At 56.3% G+C, this 15,805-nt stretch overlaps 1 protein-coding gene across 4 annotated transcripts in view; it reads left to right on the forward strand.

Moving 5' to 3' along the window:
• Positions 1 to 12,517, forward strand: part of Chst3 (carbohydrate sulfotransferase 3) — a 33,209-nt gene extending 20,692 nt beyond the window's left edge. For 2 of the 4 annotated variants that reach the window (XM_063238643.1, XM_023566636.2), the window contains exons 2-3: positions 6,309 to 6,545; positions 7,466 to 12,517. In XM_063238643.1, the coding sequence (XP_063094713.1) occupies positions 6,406 to 6,545; positions 7,466 to 8,786 (1,461 nt within the window). In that variant the 5' untranslated portion in view covers positions 6,309 to 6,405 and the 3' untranslated portion in view covers positions 8,787 to 12,517. Of the gene's footprint in view, positions 1 to 3,423; positions 3,586 to 3,705; positions 4,037 to 6,308; positions 6,546 to 7,465 lie in introns of those variants that run through there. The other 2 variants (XM_003473772.5, XM_013156942.3) reach the window with 2 other exon arrangements.
• Positions 12,518 to 15,805: the final 3,288 nt, after the last annotated feature.

Genomic DNA, 15,805 nt, shown 5'->3' on the forward strand with positions numbered 1-15,805 from the left:
GACATTCTGCTTGCTCTCTGTGTGTTGCATTTCCAGGGCTGGGTGCATACTGCTGCCCGTGGATCTTGGTGTCCAGACTCCTGCCTGGGTGCCTGTTGAGTGCTGAGTGCTGAGTGCTGAGTGCCAGCCTCACCCCAGCCGGAACCAGGGCCTACACTTGAGGGTAGAGGGTACCGGAAGCGCCCTCACAGACAGGGATGCCGGCCTGTTTTCTGGGTCTCTGTGGAAAGTGACCACATCTACTGTGGGTACAGAAAGAGTATGCGTCCCACGTGCTTCTGTCACCAGATGGGGTCCAAGGTGCTTCAAAAGTAATTATAGGGACTCAAATCAGGTTTGGTTTTTTGGGGTTTTTTGTTTGTTTGTGTTTTGAGACGGAGTCTTGCTGTGTAGGTCAGGCCAGCCTTGAACTCACTATGTAGCCTAGGCTGTGCTCGAACTCAACAATCCTCCAGCCTCAGCCTCCTACCTTACCCAGCTTTCTGGGCAGGTTCTTCCAGGCTCTGGAGCAGTCTCTGCACCACACATCTGTTAGCTCATTCAACCTTACAGCAGCTCTATGGAGTAGAAGCTATAGCGTCCCCATTTTACAGATGAGGAAACTGAGGTTTGAAAATACCCGGAAGTGACAGGGCTAGGTTTTGAACCCAGCAAGTCTGGCCCTGGCCCTGGCTCTGGCCCCAGGCTTCTTAACAGTCTGGGCAGGTTCCTAACTCTCATCCTGGAAAAGAATTTTTGGACCTGTTGGGAGGGGCTGGGCTTGTTAGGCTGCATTAGATAAATACATACTCAGTGTGGGTGCGTGAGGGCTGAGTGGCACCGTGGTCTGAGACGGAGCACCTTTATGATGAAGATCTAGGCTGTTCATTCTTGTGATTTATTATTTACTGAGTGTCTGTTTCTTTAGAACCAGGTTGCCCACTGATGGGCCAAAGCAAAAGCTGACTCTACAACTTGGCTAAAATACAAAGCGTTGCTCTGTGTTTGAAGTTTAGTGATATGGACCAAATAGTCAAACTTTTTTTTTTTTTTAAAGAAAGTCTTTGCTGGGTGTGGTGGCGCACTGTGTAATCCCAGCACTTGGGAAGTTGAGGCAGGAGAATCAAGGTGAGTTTGAGGCCAGCCTGGGCTACATAGTGATACCCTGTCTCAAAAAAAAAAAAGAGAGAGAGGGAGGGAGGGAAAGAAAGGGAAGTCTTTGATGTAACTTTTGGAGTTTCTGGACATATGGTATCTTTAAGCCGCTCAGGAATTTAGGAGGAAAGGAAAACAGCCCGAGAGAAAAGGGACGCCTGGCCTCTGGAAACTCGGGCTGAGCGAATGCTTTCAAAGCAGCAGCCTCCTCTGATCTTCCCCTCCTATCCTGCGCGACTCCCGCAGGCATGACAGGCCAGGTCTGGAGCCCACCCCAGCCAGGCCGACCCTCGGCCCACCGCCCACCTGTGCCCGGGGTCCCAGGGAGGAGCAGAGGCCTCTGACGCCTGGGTGACAGACCCCACCTTTGCCTGCCGCTGCCTCAGCAGCCGAGGCTGGAGTTGGCATAAGGGAGCGAGCGATGGGCTCGTGTGAACCCAGGACCTTCACACTGAGCTATGTCTCTGGCCTTTTAGTTTTCTATTTTAAAACAGGGTTTTGCAAAGAGTTAGGCTTAAGTACCCCAGGCTGAGCTCAGACTTGCAATCCTCCTGTCTCAGCCTCCTAGGGTGATGGTGTGCACCATCAGCCCTGGCTTACAGGGGTTCATTCTTGGGAGGAGAAGCTGGCACCCCAGTGCTTGGACCCTACGGTGTGGTGGCAGCAGCCAGGCCTTCCTTTCCTTTCCTTGTTCCTTCATTCCTGCCCTTCTCCCCTCACTGGGTCATCAGCAGCCTCTGGACATTTATTCTTCCATCTGAACTAAGCTTGAGATGGGAGCGTGGCCCTCCCACGCCATCGCTGGATGTCCCCAATCCTCTCCTGGACAGGCCACCATCTGCACTCCTGCTCCCTGCCCTACTCTGCCAGCAACTTGGGGTGTCCTTGCCTGCCTTGCGTCTCCTCTTCAGGGACGTAGGGACAGCTCACAGAGCCCCTTCCCGGGTGTGATGGGGCAGCCTCCCGCTGCCCCCAGAAGGCTCCAAGCTCCTCCAGTGTGGGATTCTCCGGCCACAGATCCTCTTCCCGCCAGCTCTTCCTGGTCTGGGTCCCTTTCTGTGCAGCCCCTCCTGCTGCCTGTCCAGGAAGCTGGGTCTGAGTCCCCATCCCCTCTGTGCTCTTGGCCCCAGGAAGCAAGTGAGGGGAGTGGAGTTTTGCAGCCTGATACAAGACCTGGCGAGGCCCAGCCTCTTATCAGGGCTCCCTCCCAGCCCCCTTCCTGGCTGCGCTGCTCACCCGCCTTCCCGAGGGGCGGCAGGACTGGGCAGCCGTCCATGTGGGGCCGTAGGAGGGGAAAGCTTGCTCTGTGGCTGACCAAGGAGGCCCCTTGCCAAGTCCTAAGGAGGCCGAGCAGAAGGACCCCTAGGGGACAGCGAAGGGAAGCGGGTGCCTACACACAGCAGCTGTCAGGCCCCAGCCTTCTCTTCCTTCCCTGCCATCCCCTTCTCCTGGCACCCTTCCCTCCAGTAGGGCACAGCTGTGAGGCGCCAGAACCAAACACCTGGGAGCTGATGGGAGAGACTGGAAAGTTCTACCATAGTGCGCACCCAGCGCCGCAGGTGTCCATCACAGTGTGTCTGGCACACGATTCTGCACACACTGTAGTGTGCACGGGAAGCACAAGCTTCCAGCATGTGCACATGGTCCGCATGCCCACAGATGGCTGCAGTTTCGTCTTCCTCTTCATCTTGTCTCTCTCTTTTTTTGGGGGGCGGGGTTGATTTTTTAAGGCAGGTCTTGTTAAGGCAGGGTCTGTAGCTCAGGCTTCAACTCACTGTGTAGCCCAGGCAGGCACTGCCTCAGCCTCCCAAGTGCTGGGATTACAGGGTGCACCACCACGCCCTCATGTTTTCCGTTGGGTTAAATGTTTTGGGAAAGGCATGCATGCATTCATTCATTCATTCTGCTCCCTGTGGCACCCAGTTCCCGGCCCTGGGAACACAGTGGTGGAGTGGACATTCCTGTGGATGAGAGAAGCCCTGTGCATCCCGGCAGGAAACAAGGCAGGATGCAGAGGGGAGTGGGGTGGGGGAGGCATCGGCATGAGGCTAGTGGCCGGGGAGACTCGGAGCAGGGACTTCTGGAGCTGAGTCCTGAGCGTTAGGAGACCCAGGAGCGCTGGAAGAGCCTCAGGGCAGCTGTGCCGAGGAGCCGCCCGCAGCTCCAGGCCAGGGACCAATCAGATCAGTGCTCCCGGGCTGCTGCTGAGGCAGGAAGAGCTCAGAAACTGAGGGGGGTGGGGGTGAGGAAAAATAAAACCTCTGCGAAGGACCAGGACCCGGAGAGGTGAACGGGGTGGCGTTGAGCCCACACGGGGTTCCAAAGAGGTGGCCATGCCGCAGCCTCTTGGATCTGTGGACACTGCTGCAGGGCAGGCGAAGCCAGGTGGAGAGGCCAGGCTGGAGGGACAGGGGAGAACAATGCCTTTGAGAGCCATGTGATATTACAGAGGTGAGTAGAACGGGCCCCAGCCCAGTGCTGGCTCCTGGAGGATGGGCTGGGCGTGGCTCCCGCAAGTGACTCTTGTGGTCAGCCAGGCTGGCATGTGGCAGGCTCTCGCCAGTGGGTGCTGCCCTGAGGGAACTCAGTGCTTGGGCTCCTCCACCACCTCTGCTGTTTGTTCCCAGCAGGCAGAGCTGGGCTGGCCGCTGTCACTGGCCTGGCCGCTGTCACTGGCCTGGCCGCTGTCACTGGCCTGGCCAGTGTGTCACCCCTGGCACCCAGGGAGGGGACGCCACCTTCCCCTGGGCTGTTGCACAGCCAGCGGGAGGAGGTGGAGACAGCAGGTGAGGTGGACGGGGCTATGTTGCTCGGAGGCTTGGAAGGGAGGTGGACATGCGTTCCTCCAGGGTCGCAGATGCCCAGCCGGCTCCTTGCATGGCCTCTGTTTGAGGAGGTTCTGGTAAGTCCTCAGCCAGGTGACCCGGCTGGGCCCTGTCCCCCTCCCTCATGACCCAGTGGGCTCCTGGCACCTGTCCTTCTCCCACTTCTGGGCTGCATCCCTGCTGGAATCTGCAGACCCCTTCTCCCTGCCTGGGCTCTGGAGCAAAGCAGGAGCAGCCTTCCAGGGCCGGGCCCAGCCAGCAGCCTGCCCTCGTTTCCTGCCAGCGCTTTTCAGCCTCGGTGTTTCCTTTTAGGGCAACGTGGGGAAGGATCTCAGGAATGCTGCGTTCTGGGGTGAGGCGGCTGGGACAGCAGCTCCGAACTAGGAAGGGAGGGAGTGGGGAATTGTCATCCAGGCCGCACGGTGCCTCCTCCTCCAGGTTGTCAGACCCAGAAGGGAGAAGGCCCTGGCACTCCCCTGCCTCACCTGCCTTCTCGCTCTTATTTAACAGACGTTTGTCAGGCTCCACATGTGTTCCTTGCGGTAACCTTATGTGGTAGGGACGACCTTTCCATGTTACAGGGAACAAACTGAAGCCCAGAGAGGTTAAGTCACCTCTGTAGGTTCTGCACAGCATGACAGTGACTCCAGAAGTACTAGAAACGTGGACTTCTGCACCAGTGCCTTGGTTTCCCCAACATCATTAGACATTGGCAGCCTTCACCCAAGAGCTGGGAGGGCAGAAAGTCAGGGTCTTAGCAGCGCACAGCCTACAGATGTGGTGTTTTTACTCCTGAATGAGACAGGCAGCCTCATGTGGCACCACGGGCTAAATGGGGTGCATGAGGGAAGGGGGTCCATTGGGCATTCTGCACACTCAAGCCCAAGCAGCACAGTTGTCACTCTTGGTCAGGGAGAAGGGGCTGGACAAACCACAGCTGGAGAGTCCTCTGCCTGTGTATTCTAAGGGGCCCTGGTCTTCAAGAGGGAGTATACTTCAATATACTGAGAGGGAGTTTGATGTTTGCTGCTGGAGGAACCTCGGGCAGATGCCTTAGCCACTCTCAATCTCAGTCTCCTCATCTGTGAAATGGGCCCGTTGCTACCCCTGGGGCTTCAGTAAGGGGTTTAGTGTGGCACTGCTCAGGGAAAGCCAGCCACCTGTCTCATTGCAGGCAGCCCTCGAGTCCACACTGTGACCCATGAGGGCGCCAGCCATGCCCGCTTGTTCTATTGTTCTCTGATACATCCCAGGGCCTAGGATGGAGGCTGGCCCCGGTCAGCGCTCAGAAATACATGCACAGGAAAAGGCCTGAGAGACGGGAAGAGAGAAGCTCTGTTGTCATGCTGGCCTCAGAGATTATCAGCCTGAGATGCTTTGGCTCCTCGCTGCACCAGAGGCCATTCACAGCGTCCTGAGACATTCTGATTGTCACGGCTGGGGGTGAGGGGCTGCTGGCGGGGGTCCTCAGAAAGGCCCAGGACACCTAGTGGAACAGGATGGACTTTCCAGCTGGAGGGGCCACAGTGCAGAGTTTGAGCATCCCTGCCCTCCATCTCCTTCGTCAGCGCCGTGTTTGCATCGTACTTTTCAAGAACTCTGTTTTGTGGATTATTCAAGTGCACTCCCCCCTCTTCCTTTGTGGCCACCTAATTAACCGCTGCGTGGACGCCCGCCATTCCACATGTAGTTGTTTTTAGTCTCTTGCTGTTACAAACCTTTCTGCTGTCAGGGGCATTCTTTCCGTCTGAGTCGTGTGTCACTGAACGATGAGGGGATACCTTCTGAGACACGTGTCGCCAGGCAATCTTGTCCTAGTCTGAAGTCCTGGGGTACATTACACAAACCCAGGCCTGGCAGATGGGTCGCCCTCTTGCTTTGGCTTTTTGTTCTCACTTCGGATGCTGGGGACAGAGCCCAGAGCCTCGAGCACGCTAGGCAAGTGCTCAACCACTGAGCTACCCTCTGCCCTCTCCAAGCAACCCAGAGACCTGAGAGCCCATGGCTGCTGCCCACATGGCGTGGCATATTGCTTTAAAGTCAAGCTAAGATAAAGACTCGCTTTGGTGCTCCTGTAAAACAAAATAAGGAAGTCAGTTATCTGGCCCATGCCTGTAATCCCAGCACTCGAGAGACTGAGGCAGGAGGATTGCTGTGTCTGAGGCAGCCTGAAATCTGTCTCATGCCTCCCCCCAAAATAGGCACCTCAAACTCCTGGTGCATAGTCTGCCTTAAGAGTAGGCCTGGGGTCCTGACACTAGCGGGGGCTGGGACCTAAAAGCCTGGTGGACAGGCGCCCTCTGTACCTCATCTGCAGACCCGGTGTCCTGACGGTCGGTCTCTCCACAGGACAAGGGTGACTCCACCCGCAGAGGACAGGCCAGGCCAAGTGACCCTGCTGAGCTGAGTGCCCACAGCAGCCAGAAAGCCCTACAACCCCGGCCCCATGGAGAAAGGACTCGCTGTGGCTCAGGACTGCTGGGACTTTGCGCACAGCCTGAGGATGAGGAGCAAATATGCACTCTTCCTGGCCTTTGTGGTGATCGTTTTCATCTTCATTGAAAAGGAGAATAAAATCATCTCCAGGTGAGGGGCTCAGAACAATTCTCCCTCAGCAAGGGGGCCTTCTATGGACAGAGGAGACTCAGGGCTCCCTGTGGACTGTGGGGGTGCCCCTCCCATGTGCCTGGTATGGCGTGGCCTACACCCCTCTCAAGTGACTGCCCTTCAGTGAGGCTTGGGCTCGGGACTCAGGCAGCTGGGGCTGCCCTGGGCCGAGAGCTTCCAGCAGAGAGCTCAGGAGAGCAGGATATCTTACCTTTCTGAGTCTCTGGCTTCTCTTCTGCAAATCTGGCTAATCCTGGGATCTGCCTCATTAGAAAGACTAACCGAGAAATGGGACATGGTAGGTGACTGATGCCTGGTATTTGCTTATTAATTGACCTCCTGGTCCCATATGGTGGGTCACATTAGCATCATATACCCTGTACAGGTCTTGGTGTTATGGATGAGGGTGAGTCTGTGTGAAGGCAGGGTCCTAGTGTGGAGAGTCTGGTGAGTAGGGATGCCATGTGCAGGTGCCTAGGTTGTGTACTGCCCCACTCCCGGGCAATGTCTCTCAAATAGGCTACTCTGAAGTAGCCTATCTGATCTCCTAGGGACAAGCCCTGCATAGATGGATAGGTTAAGGGTTGGTCTGTGTGGCAGACAGTGACAGTGCCCAGTCTGGTCCCTCAGCATGGAGTCACCCAGTCTCACCGCAAATGCCTGCACCTCTACACCAAGCACTCTTTCCTGTGAGCTCTGGCCAGCTCAAAACGCCAGAGTATGGCTGTCCCTCACATTTCCCAGTTCTTCCGTGATCGCCTTACAAGTGATTGATTTAGACGCCAGTCCTCGTCCCCAGCTCTGCTCCAGGGGAAACCCAGCCTGGGTGGTGACCAGCTTGGAAGACTGTTTGTCCCCTGAGTCAGATGCTGACCCCGGTCTCCCTTTGTCCTCCACAGGGTCTCACACAGACTGAAGCAGATCCCCCAGTCCCTGGCCGATGCCAACGGCACCGACCCAGCCCTGATCCTGGCTGAGAACGCGTCGCTCTTGTCCCTGAGTGAGCTGGATTCGGCCTTCTCCCAGCTGCAGAGCCGCCTGCACAACCTCAGCCTGCAGCTGGGGGTGGAACCAGCGTCCAAGGCCGAGAGAACCGAGCCGGAGCCCGGGCCAGAGGAGGAGGAGGCCCCGGTGGCGGCGGAGCCATCCCAGCCGGCCTCCGCCCCACGCCAGCAGCGACGCCACGTGCTGCTCATGGCCACCACGCGCACGGGCTCCTCCTTTGTGGGCGAGTTCTTCAACCAGCAGGGGAACATCTTCTACCTCTTCGAGCCGCTGTGGCACATCGAGCGCACGGTGGCCTTCGAGCAGCGGGGCTCCAGCGCGGCGGGCTCGGCCCTGGTGTACCGGGACGTGCTGCAGCAGCTCTTCCTGTGCGACCTGTACGTGCTCGAGCCCTTCATCAGCCCGGTGCCCGAGGCCCACCTGACCCAGTTCATGTTCCGCCGGGGCTCCAGCCGCTCGCTCTGCGAGGACCCGGTGTGCACGCCCTTCGTCAAGAAGGTCTTCGAGAAGTATCACTGCAAGGACCGCCGCTGCGGGCCCCTCAACGTGACGCTGGCCGCCGAGGCCTGTCGCCGCAAGGACCACATGGCCCTCAAGGCTGTGCGCATCCGGCAGCTGGAATTCCTGAAGCCGCTGGCCGAGGACCCCCGGCTGGACCTGCGCGTCATCCAGCTGGTGCGCGACCCCCGTGCAGTGCTGGCCTCGCGCATAGTGGCCTTCGCTGGCAAGTACGAGACCTGGAAGAAGTGGCTGGCCGAGGGGCAGGACCAGCTGCAGGAGGAGGAGGTGCAGCGGCTGCGGGGGAACTGCGAGAGCATCCGCCTGTCGGCCGAGCTGGGTCTGCGCCAGCCCGCCTGGCTGCGCGGCCGCTACATGCTGGTGCGCTACGAGGACGTGGCGCGCAGCCCGCTGCAGAAGGCGCGCGAGATGTACCGCTTCGCCGGCATCCCCCTGACCCCGCAGGTGGAGGAGTGGATCCAGAAGAACACCCAGGCGGCCCTGGACAGCAGCGGCATCTACTCCACGCAGAAGAACTCGTCGGAGCAGTTCGAGAAGTGGCGCTTCAGCATGCCCTTCAAGCTGGCCCAGGTGGTGCAGGCTGCCTGTGCGTCCACCATGCGCCTCTTCGGCTACAAGCTGGCCAAGGACGCTGCTTCCCTCACCAATCGCTCCATCAGCCTGCTGGAGGAGCGGGGCACCTTCTGGGTCACGTAGGGCCCCTCAGCCCTACGTGCCCCTCCTCGTGAAAGGCCCGCCCTGCTTTCTTTGCACCCAGGCCAGCGGGCGATGCAGCTCTGGCAGAAGACAGTGAGTGGTAGCTGCCCCAAGAACAGGCAGCCAGAGGCGCCCAGCTACCAGCTTCCCCGGGCAGCGCAGGCCCTGGGGTTTCTTGCTGAATGGGGGCCCTGTCCCCTTGAGGGCTACCCAGATCTGAGGTGCGCCAGTCTCTGCAGCAGGACCAGACAGGCTCTGGCCCATTAACAAGCCTCATCCTGCTGTCTCTCTGTCTCTCTGTCTCCTTCTCTCTCTCTTTCTCTCTCTCTCTCTCTCTCACACACACACACACACACACACACACACACACACACACACTGATGCCTGGAGGCTCTATGGGCTGGAGTCCAAATACTTAACAACCAGAAGGGGCCTAGGCCCTGACCAGCCGCTGGGATCTCCTTCTCTACTCAGTGTTAACCGTTTCCTGCCAGACTGTGGAGAAGCCGGGAATCTGGGCAGCTGCTTGGGGACAGAACAGGACAGCCCAGGTTGGGGGGGAGACATTTAAAGCTCATCCGGGAACAGTGGTTCTTTACCAACCACTACAAATTGATCTGGCATTTTAATAAATGGGACAGCAGTGCTGGGTACCAGTGAACACCAGCCTAGAGTGGAGCCACAGGACACATGTGTGCATAAAGACACATACACAGGGGCTGGGGATTTAGCTCAGTGGCATAAGCGCCTGCCTTGCAAGTGTGTGGTCGTGAGTTCGATCCCTGGTACCAATAAAAATGAAAAAGACAAAAAAAAAAAAAAAAGACACATACACACCACGCATAGACAGAAGAACATGAAAACACAAGTCTGTACACACGTGTGTACAGAGAAGCTCCCCATAATGCTCACAGGTTTTTTCTGTGTCACACATCTAAAGAGCCTTTAATCACATTTTTAGGATTAACTGGAGGGGCAGGAGAAGGAAACAGATTCCCTGACTAGGGTTGGGGCTGAATGGTGGAAACACACTTTGCCCATCTGGGATTCTCAGGGCTACCTCCTCTGACCCTTCCACATCCTTGGACTGGCAGGCCCGATGTTCCCACCTCACGCGAGGGCCTGGCAAGCTGCCCTGGAGCTTGTCTGTATTTGAAAGTGGCCTTGGGCCTAACTGACAGAAGTAGCTTGTTCGCTGGAGGCAAAAGACAGCTCAATGGTCAGGCCTTTTCCAGCCAGCCGGGCCTCATCTGGGACCAGAATAACAGATTCAGAGTGTTCTGGGATGTGAGTCACATCAGGCTGCGCCCCCCTGGGAAGCCTGCCTTTCTCCGGAGGTGGCCAGGGTCAGCCAATTGGTCTCCATGGTTATGCCAATGCTCAGAAGGATTCTGGGAAAAGCACAGTATTGCTCAATTGGGGTAGGCTGGGCGTTTTACTTGGGGTTTTTTGGGTTATTTATAGCTTGGTGTCTTTCTCCTTTGCTGGCTGTTTTCCCTTTTGTTTCTATGGGAATAGTTGAGCCTGAGAGCCTGGAGGACCTGGGGAAACCGTCAGGGAGCCGGCCCCAGTAGGGAGTGGAGACTGGAGGGCAGGCTTCCCAGGAGGATCTCAGCCTAGGTGGCCACGTGGCAGCCTCCAGCTCCGACGGATCTGTGCATGGGAGCCCCACATGGAACGCGTCTCGGAAACCACCAGCCCTCTTGCACACCCCCTGAGGAGCAGAAGCAGGATGTGACAAGTCCTTTCCAGGCCCTGCTACATTTCCTCGCAGCCAAGCAGCAAGTGTCCCCAGAGTGCTGCCATGAATAAGCAAGGGACAAGTGTACTGGGGGAAGCTGGTGACTCCAGGAGTGAGGATGCTGGAACCTTATGGGACTTGTTATTGTCTGCCAGTGTGAGTTCTGGGCCCTGGCACCAGGGTGGAGCTGGCTCTCATTTGGGTTCAAAGGAACACTGGCTCTGGGAGTTTGACCGGGGGCCAAGTGGGCCAGAATGGTTCTGACAGGCCCAGGAATGTCGATCCTTCCTCCCCAACACCTCCCACCCCGTCTCTCCTTTTCCGACTCGTGGGGGTGAAAGGAACTGGGCAGGGGCAGCCACCTCTGCCTGCTCCCTGCAGTGTTCTTCCTTGGGCCCCTCCTGATTGGCCAGCAAATGGCTTCTTCTTCCCTGCCTCTGCAAGTGACTTTATTTATTTTGTGAAGAGACAGAAAATGTCATTCAAAGAAACTCAAAGCTGTACCCAAACCAAGAGCGACAAATAACCCTAGAGACCATTCTCCCCATTCTCCTAAGGACACCCAAAGACGGTTCCAAGGGGATGAAGGGCAGAAGCACAGCATGTGGTTTGAGGTGCCTCTTGGTTTCTCTCTTGATCTGAAGATGTGACATGGTGACCCTTGGTGCTGTACTGCCTTTGCCGGGTGTCTAAGCCAGGACAACTCAAGCGGGCAGGTGGGGGCAACTTTGAAACATGCCCTAGGGCTCAGTGTTGCCACAGGAACCCTTGGGGCTGGGCAGGGGGCAATGAGGGGGTAGCGACTGGCTTTCCACGCCAGGGACGTGGTGGGAGTCAGGCACGTGGGTTTCAGCACCGAGCTGGCAGGGAGGAGGTGGTCAGGGTGGCATCAGGCCTCACACAGTGGCCCCCATTCCCGCATCTCTGCTGCCCTTGATGATGGCCAGCACCCGGAGGTCAGAGAAAGACCTGGTCAGGTGGGAGGGTGGAGACGAGGGGGGAGATGGCCTGGTCTGAACCCTAAAAGCCTCTACCAGCCCAGAGCCGTTACCATGACTAGAGGACCTGTTCCTGGAGAACTGGATTTTGAAGGACAACAGAGGAACAGCAGGTGGCTGTGAACCCAGGGCAGTACCCTCCCCATGCCAGCCAAAGGCTGAAAGTGAGTCCAGGGCTCACAGGGTGGGCACTGAGGCAGGGAGAGAAGGGCTGTGAGATGGCTGTTGCTCTGTTCAAGCTGAAGGAATGTGGTGAAATCAGGGGCCCCAAGGTGGTGGCTGTGTTTGAGAAGACCCCTACTTCACAGTCCAGCAAGACGGTAGAGAGAAGCCACATCCCCGGCCAACTTCCCATGGTAGCAGGGTGGATGCGACTCTCTGCCTCAAAAGCATGAAGCAGAACTGGCGATTTAAGAGCTTCCAATCCCTTTGCCCCTGTGACCTTGGGGACCCTGTAACAATGGGGGAAGGTGCTAATTTGTGATACGTTTCCAAGAGTACAGACCTGGCACCACCTTCTGAGCCTGGCTCACATTGTAGCCGGATGACCCGAGCAGCCTGCTTCCTCCAGCTTGGCCTTGGCCGGAGCACCCCAGGGTCTCCATCTCTTCTGTGTATTCCAGGCCTGGTGCTCCTGGATGCCCTGCTCCCTCCTGGGTCCTGCAAAGCCTGGGCTCTGGGCCATGTTTTAAAAGTAGCCACATGATCCTCTCTGTGGCATCCATGCATGCCATGTACATACGTGTCCACATGTGTGTCTGCACAGCTCATTCTCTGCCTCTGGCACCATCCCACGCGGCTCCCACACCTTTGTCCCCAGATGTCCATGTGGTGGCCATGACCTGCAGTCTCGGGGCAACACCAGGGCTGCCCTTCTGAGAGAGCTGGCCGCCAGCAGCGCTCAGGGTCTGCTTTGCCGAATAGAATGTGAACTCATCGCCTAATGGCTCACTTGACTTATTTAATTAAAAATTAAACATGCAACGAGCAAACTTCGCAGCGTTTCTTTTCCATTTGTTCTCAGCCGCCAATGAGTCATAAAAACATTAATAATGGGAAAAAAACATTAATAGCAAACAGGAAAGTTGCAGTTTCCAGCATGCAGGAGAGCAGGGGCAGGGGGCCACTCCTAAGGGGTAACAGGCACAAGAGAAGAATGGGCACACGCAGGGGGCATGAGGAACGTGCTGTATGGGTCCAGGAGGGCAGGGCCAGAGGTGACTGCCTGGAGGAGCCAACAAGCAGGACAACATGTGAGAGGCAGTAAACATTCAGGTCTCACAGGGTGGGTCAGGAGCGTCAGGCAAGCTGCCCAGGCACAAATCCCAGCTCTGCCACCATCTGACCCTGGGACCTTGGAAAAGACCCTTCCGTTATCTGGGCCCCTGTTTCTTGTTATTTTATGATACAAGGGCTCACTCTATAGCCCAGGCTGGTCTTGAACTCAGGATGATCCTCCTGCCTCAGCCTCCTGAGTGCTAGGATTAAAGGCATATACCACCAGTCCTGGCTGCCAGTTTTCTTTTGGAATAAAGGAGTATAGGTATTTTATAACTAGTGTTTCCAAAAAAAGCCCCTTTAGGGGTTCAGAAGTCAGATGGAAAACTAACACCCCATCACTGGAACAACTGTGCAGGCCTATTGACTGGCTTCACCCCTTGACTTCATTCAGCCTTCTGTAAAATCTTGAAAACCATACAAGATGATTGCCAAAGACATTTTCAACCAAGAAATCAGATGGAGTCCTTTCAAATAGCAATTACATTGCTCTGTCAGTCATAGGCATTTAGTGTGAATTAGATTTCAGCCTGGTATCACTCACCTCCCCATTACTATAACAAATATCTGAGCTAATGATCTTATAAAGAAAAAAGGTTTATTTGGGCTCACAGTGTTGGAAGTTTCAGTCCATGACTGGCTGGAACCATTGCTTTTAGGACCATCCAAGCCCTGCCTGCAGGGGACAGGCATTTCCGGGGGCAGCGGGGAGGAGAGTTTGTTCAGGATGCATGCAGGAGATGGAGCTGGTGCAGCTCTGTGGGCACAGGGCGTGGAGGCAGGGACAGCAGCCACGGGGCAGAGGCAGAGGAGTGCTGAGCCCTGGGGACAATGCTTCCAGTGGGGAGTGTGACAACACGGGGAGGGCTGAAGTGAGGGAATGGGACCCCTGACTCCCAACTCTAGGGGTCTCTGCCTTTGCACCCAGTCTAGGTCTTGGAAATCCAAACCATTTCTCCCCCAAACCTCAAAATATTCACAGCCGCCCAGTGACAGCCTGGGCTGAATACCGTCCCCTCTGCTGTGGGGATGAGTTACGGTCAGCTTAGCTTCCGGGCAGGGCTTCCTGCCACAAATGATGCCCTGGAGAACCAGACTGCCCTAATGACAGAGTGAAGGAGCCAGACACCCCACTTACCACCCCACAACCCCAATCTGCCGGAAGCCCCCTTTCCTCCTCCACCTCCCTCTCATACCCCTGGGCCCCTCACCTTTCCTTCTCTGCACCCCAACTACCCAACTACCCTGGGGAGGGGTGGAAATCCCTCGAGGGGCTCCGTGATAGCGAGTCACTTGGGCCCACGGAGAAGCTGAGTGATGGGCAGGGCCCCGGGATCTGTGGCAGGGCAGGCCTGGCCACCCTGGCCCAGTGGCACATTGTCCAGTGTATGCTGGGAGAGGTCGTGGTCCAAGGCTGCCCCTGGGGAGCCTCCTAAAGGGTCTGAGAAGGCCTGCTTTGCCTTGACCCACATTAAGGATCTCTTCACAAAAATAACCATTTGTGTGGGTGGTCTCAGCGTGTTTTCCTCCCAAGCAGTGGGATTTTCAAGACTGCATTCTATAGTACGGGGGCTTTAGGGTTGAAAGTCAGGCAGCAGACAGGACGCTGGTGGGTGAGGCGCATAGCGCATAGCAGGAAAGCGTCCAGACTCAGCTGAGGGCTCCACCGGACCTTCTCTCCAGCCTCACTGAGCTGCAGGGCAGAAGGCAAGAGGAGGCGGGAAGGGACAGCGGCCTTGCGGTCACTGCGGCCCCCACACCCATGCTGCTGCAGGAGGAGCCCCTGGGCACTGTAAACTTGATCCATACCCATCCTAGTCTCCCAGAGCCTGGAATGTACGGCCATTCTCCAAGGAGTGTTTCTGAAACAGCTGCTCAGAGCTGGCAGCAGTAACCAGGCTCCCTGGAGGTGCAATCCCCCCATAGCCAGTAAATCCTTTGCTGCGGGCTGCTGGGCTATTTATTGGAAGAACAAGCAGGCAGTAAAGGCTTAGCAGGAGAGGGCTGCCCAGAAAGTCTGAATTGGGGAGAGGATGAGGAGGAGGAGAAAGGAGGGGGTGATGCTGGAGGGGTGCGTTCCGCCACCTCCCACAGGACAGGAAGACAGCAGCATTGCTGAGAAGCGGGGTACCCAGGGACTTAGGGGTATATCTGGGGCCAGGTCAAGGTACACATGTAGCCCTGAGCTCTACTAGCTGGGGACCAACCGGGTCCATGGTACGCAGCCTACACAGAGCTTGTTTTCCAATGATCGTCATTAGAAGCCAGTTCTCAGTGAGGGGATTTGATATCAAAACCATATTTCTGAGTGTGGTGGTGCACGCCTGTAATCCCAGTACTCAGCAGGCTGAGGCAGAAGGATCAAGGCTAGCCTGCGTAGTGAGACTCTGTCTCAAAAAGCCAAAACAAAACAAAACAAAAATTTCTGTTTTGCTTGATTTTATTTGTGCATGTTTGCAGTACATGATGCTTCATTCCTTTTGTGGAGGTGGTACATGGCCATAGCACATATTCATTCCGTTTTTCATCCCCTTGCCTCACTTCTCTCCATCTCTTGATCCCCCTCGCATTTGAGGATGTCTCTTTCCTATTAGCTATCTTGTAGTTTGCTCTTCACATTTTGCATTTCTTACATAAGAGAAGGCCATGCAGTAATTATGCTTATGCGTCTGATTTTCTTCACTTAACATTATGTTCCCAAGGTGCATCCACTTTTCTACAACAGTTTAGGCTGGCCTTGAACTGGCCTTGAACTTGCAGCAATCCTCCTGCCTCAGCCTCCTGAATGCTGAGATTATAGGTGGTTGGCTTAAAGAAAAAAGCAAATTTCTGATTCCTCTTGAACATCAGGCATCTTAGCGTGAATGACACCAGCAGCTGACACTGGTACCAGTGTTTGGAAGCCAGTGAGGAGGAGGAGAAGGAGGAGAAGAGGGGGGCAGTAAGCAAAGGGTGCTGTTGTGCTGGAACAGAAATGGTACCAAGCCCACGCTTTGGAGTCC

The sequence above is a fragment of the Cavia porcellus genome, unplaced genomic scaffold (assembly GCF_034190915.1).
Source record: "Cavia porcellus strain 051 isolate PalLab524CR breed Dunkin Hartley unplaced genomic scaffold, mCavPor4.1 scaffold_28, whole genome shotgun sequence".
Lineage (NCBI taxonomy): Eukaryota > Metazoa > Chordata > Mammalia > Rodentia > Caviidae > Cavia > Cavia porcellus.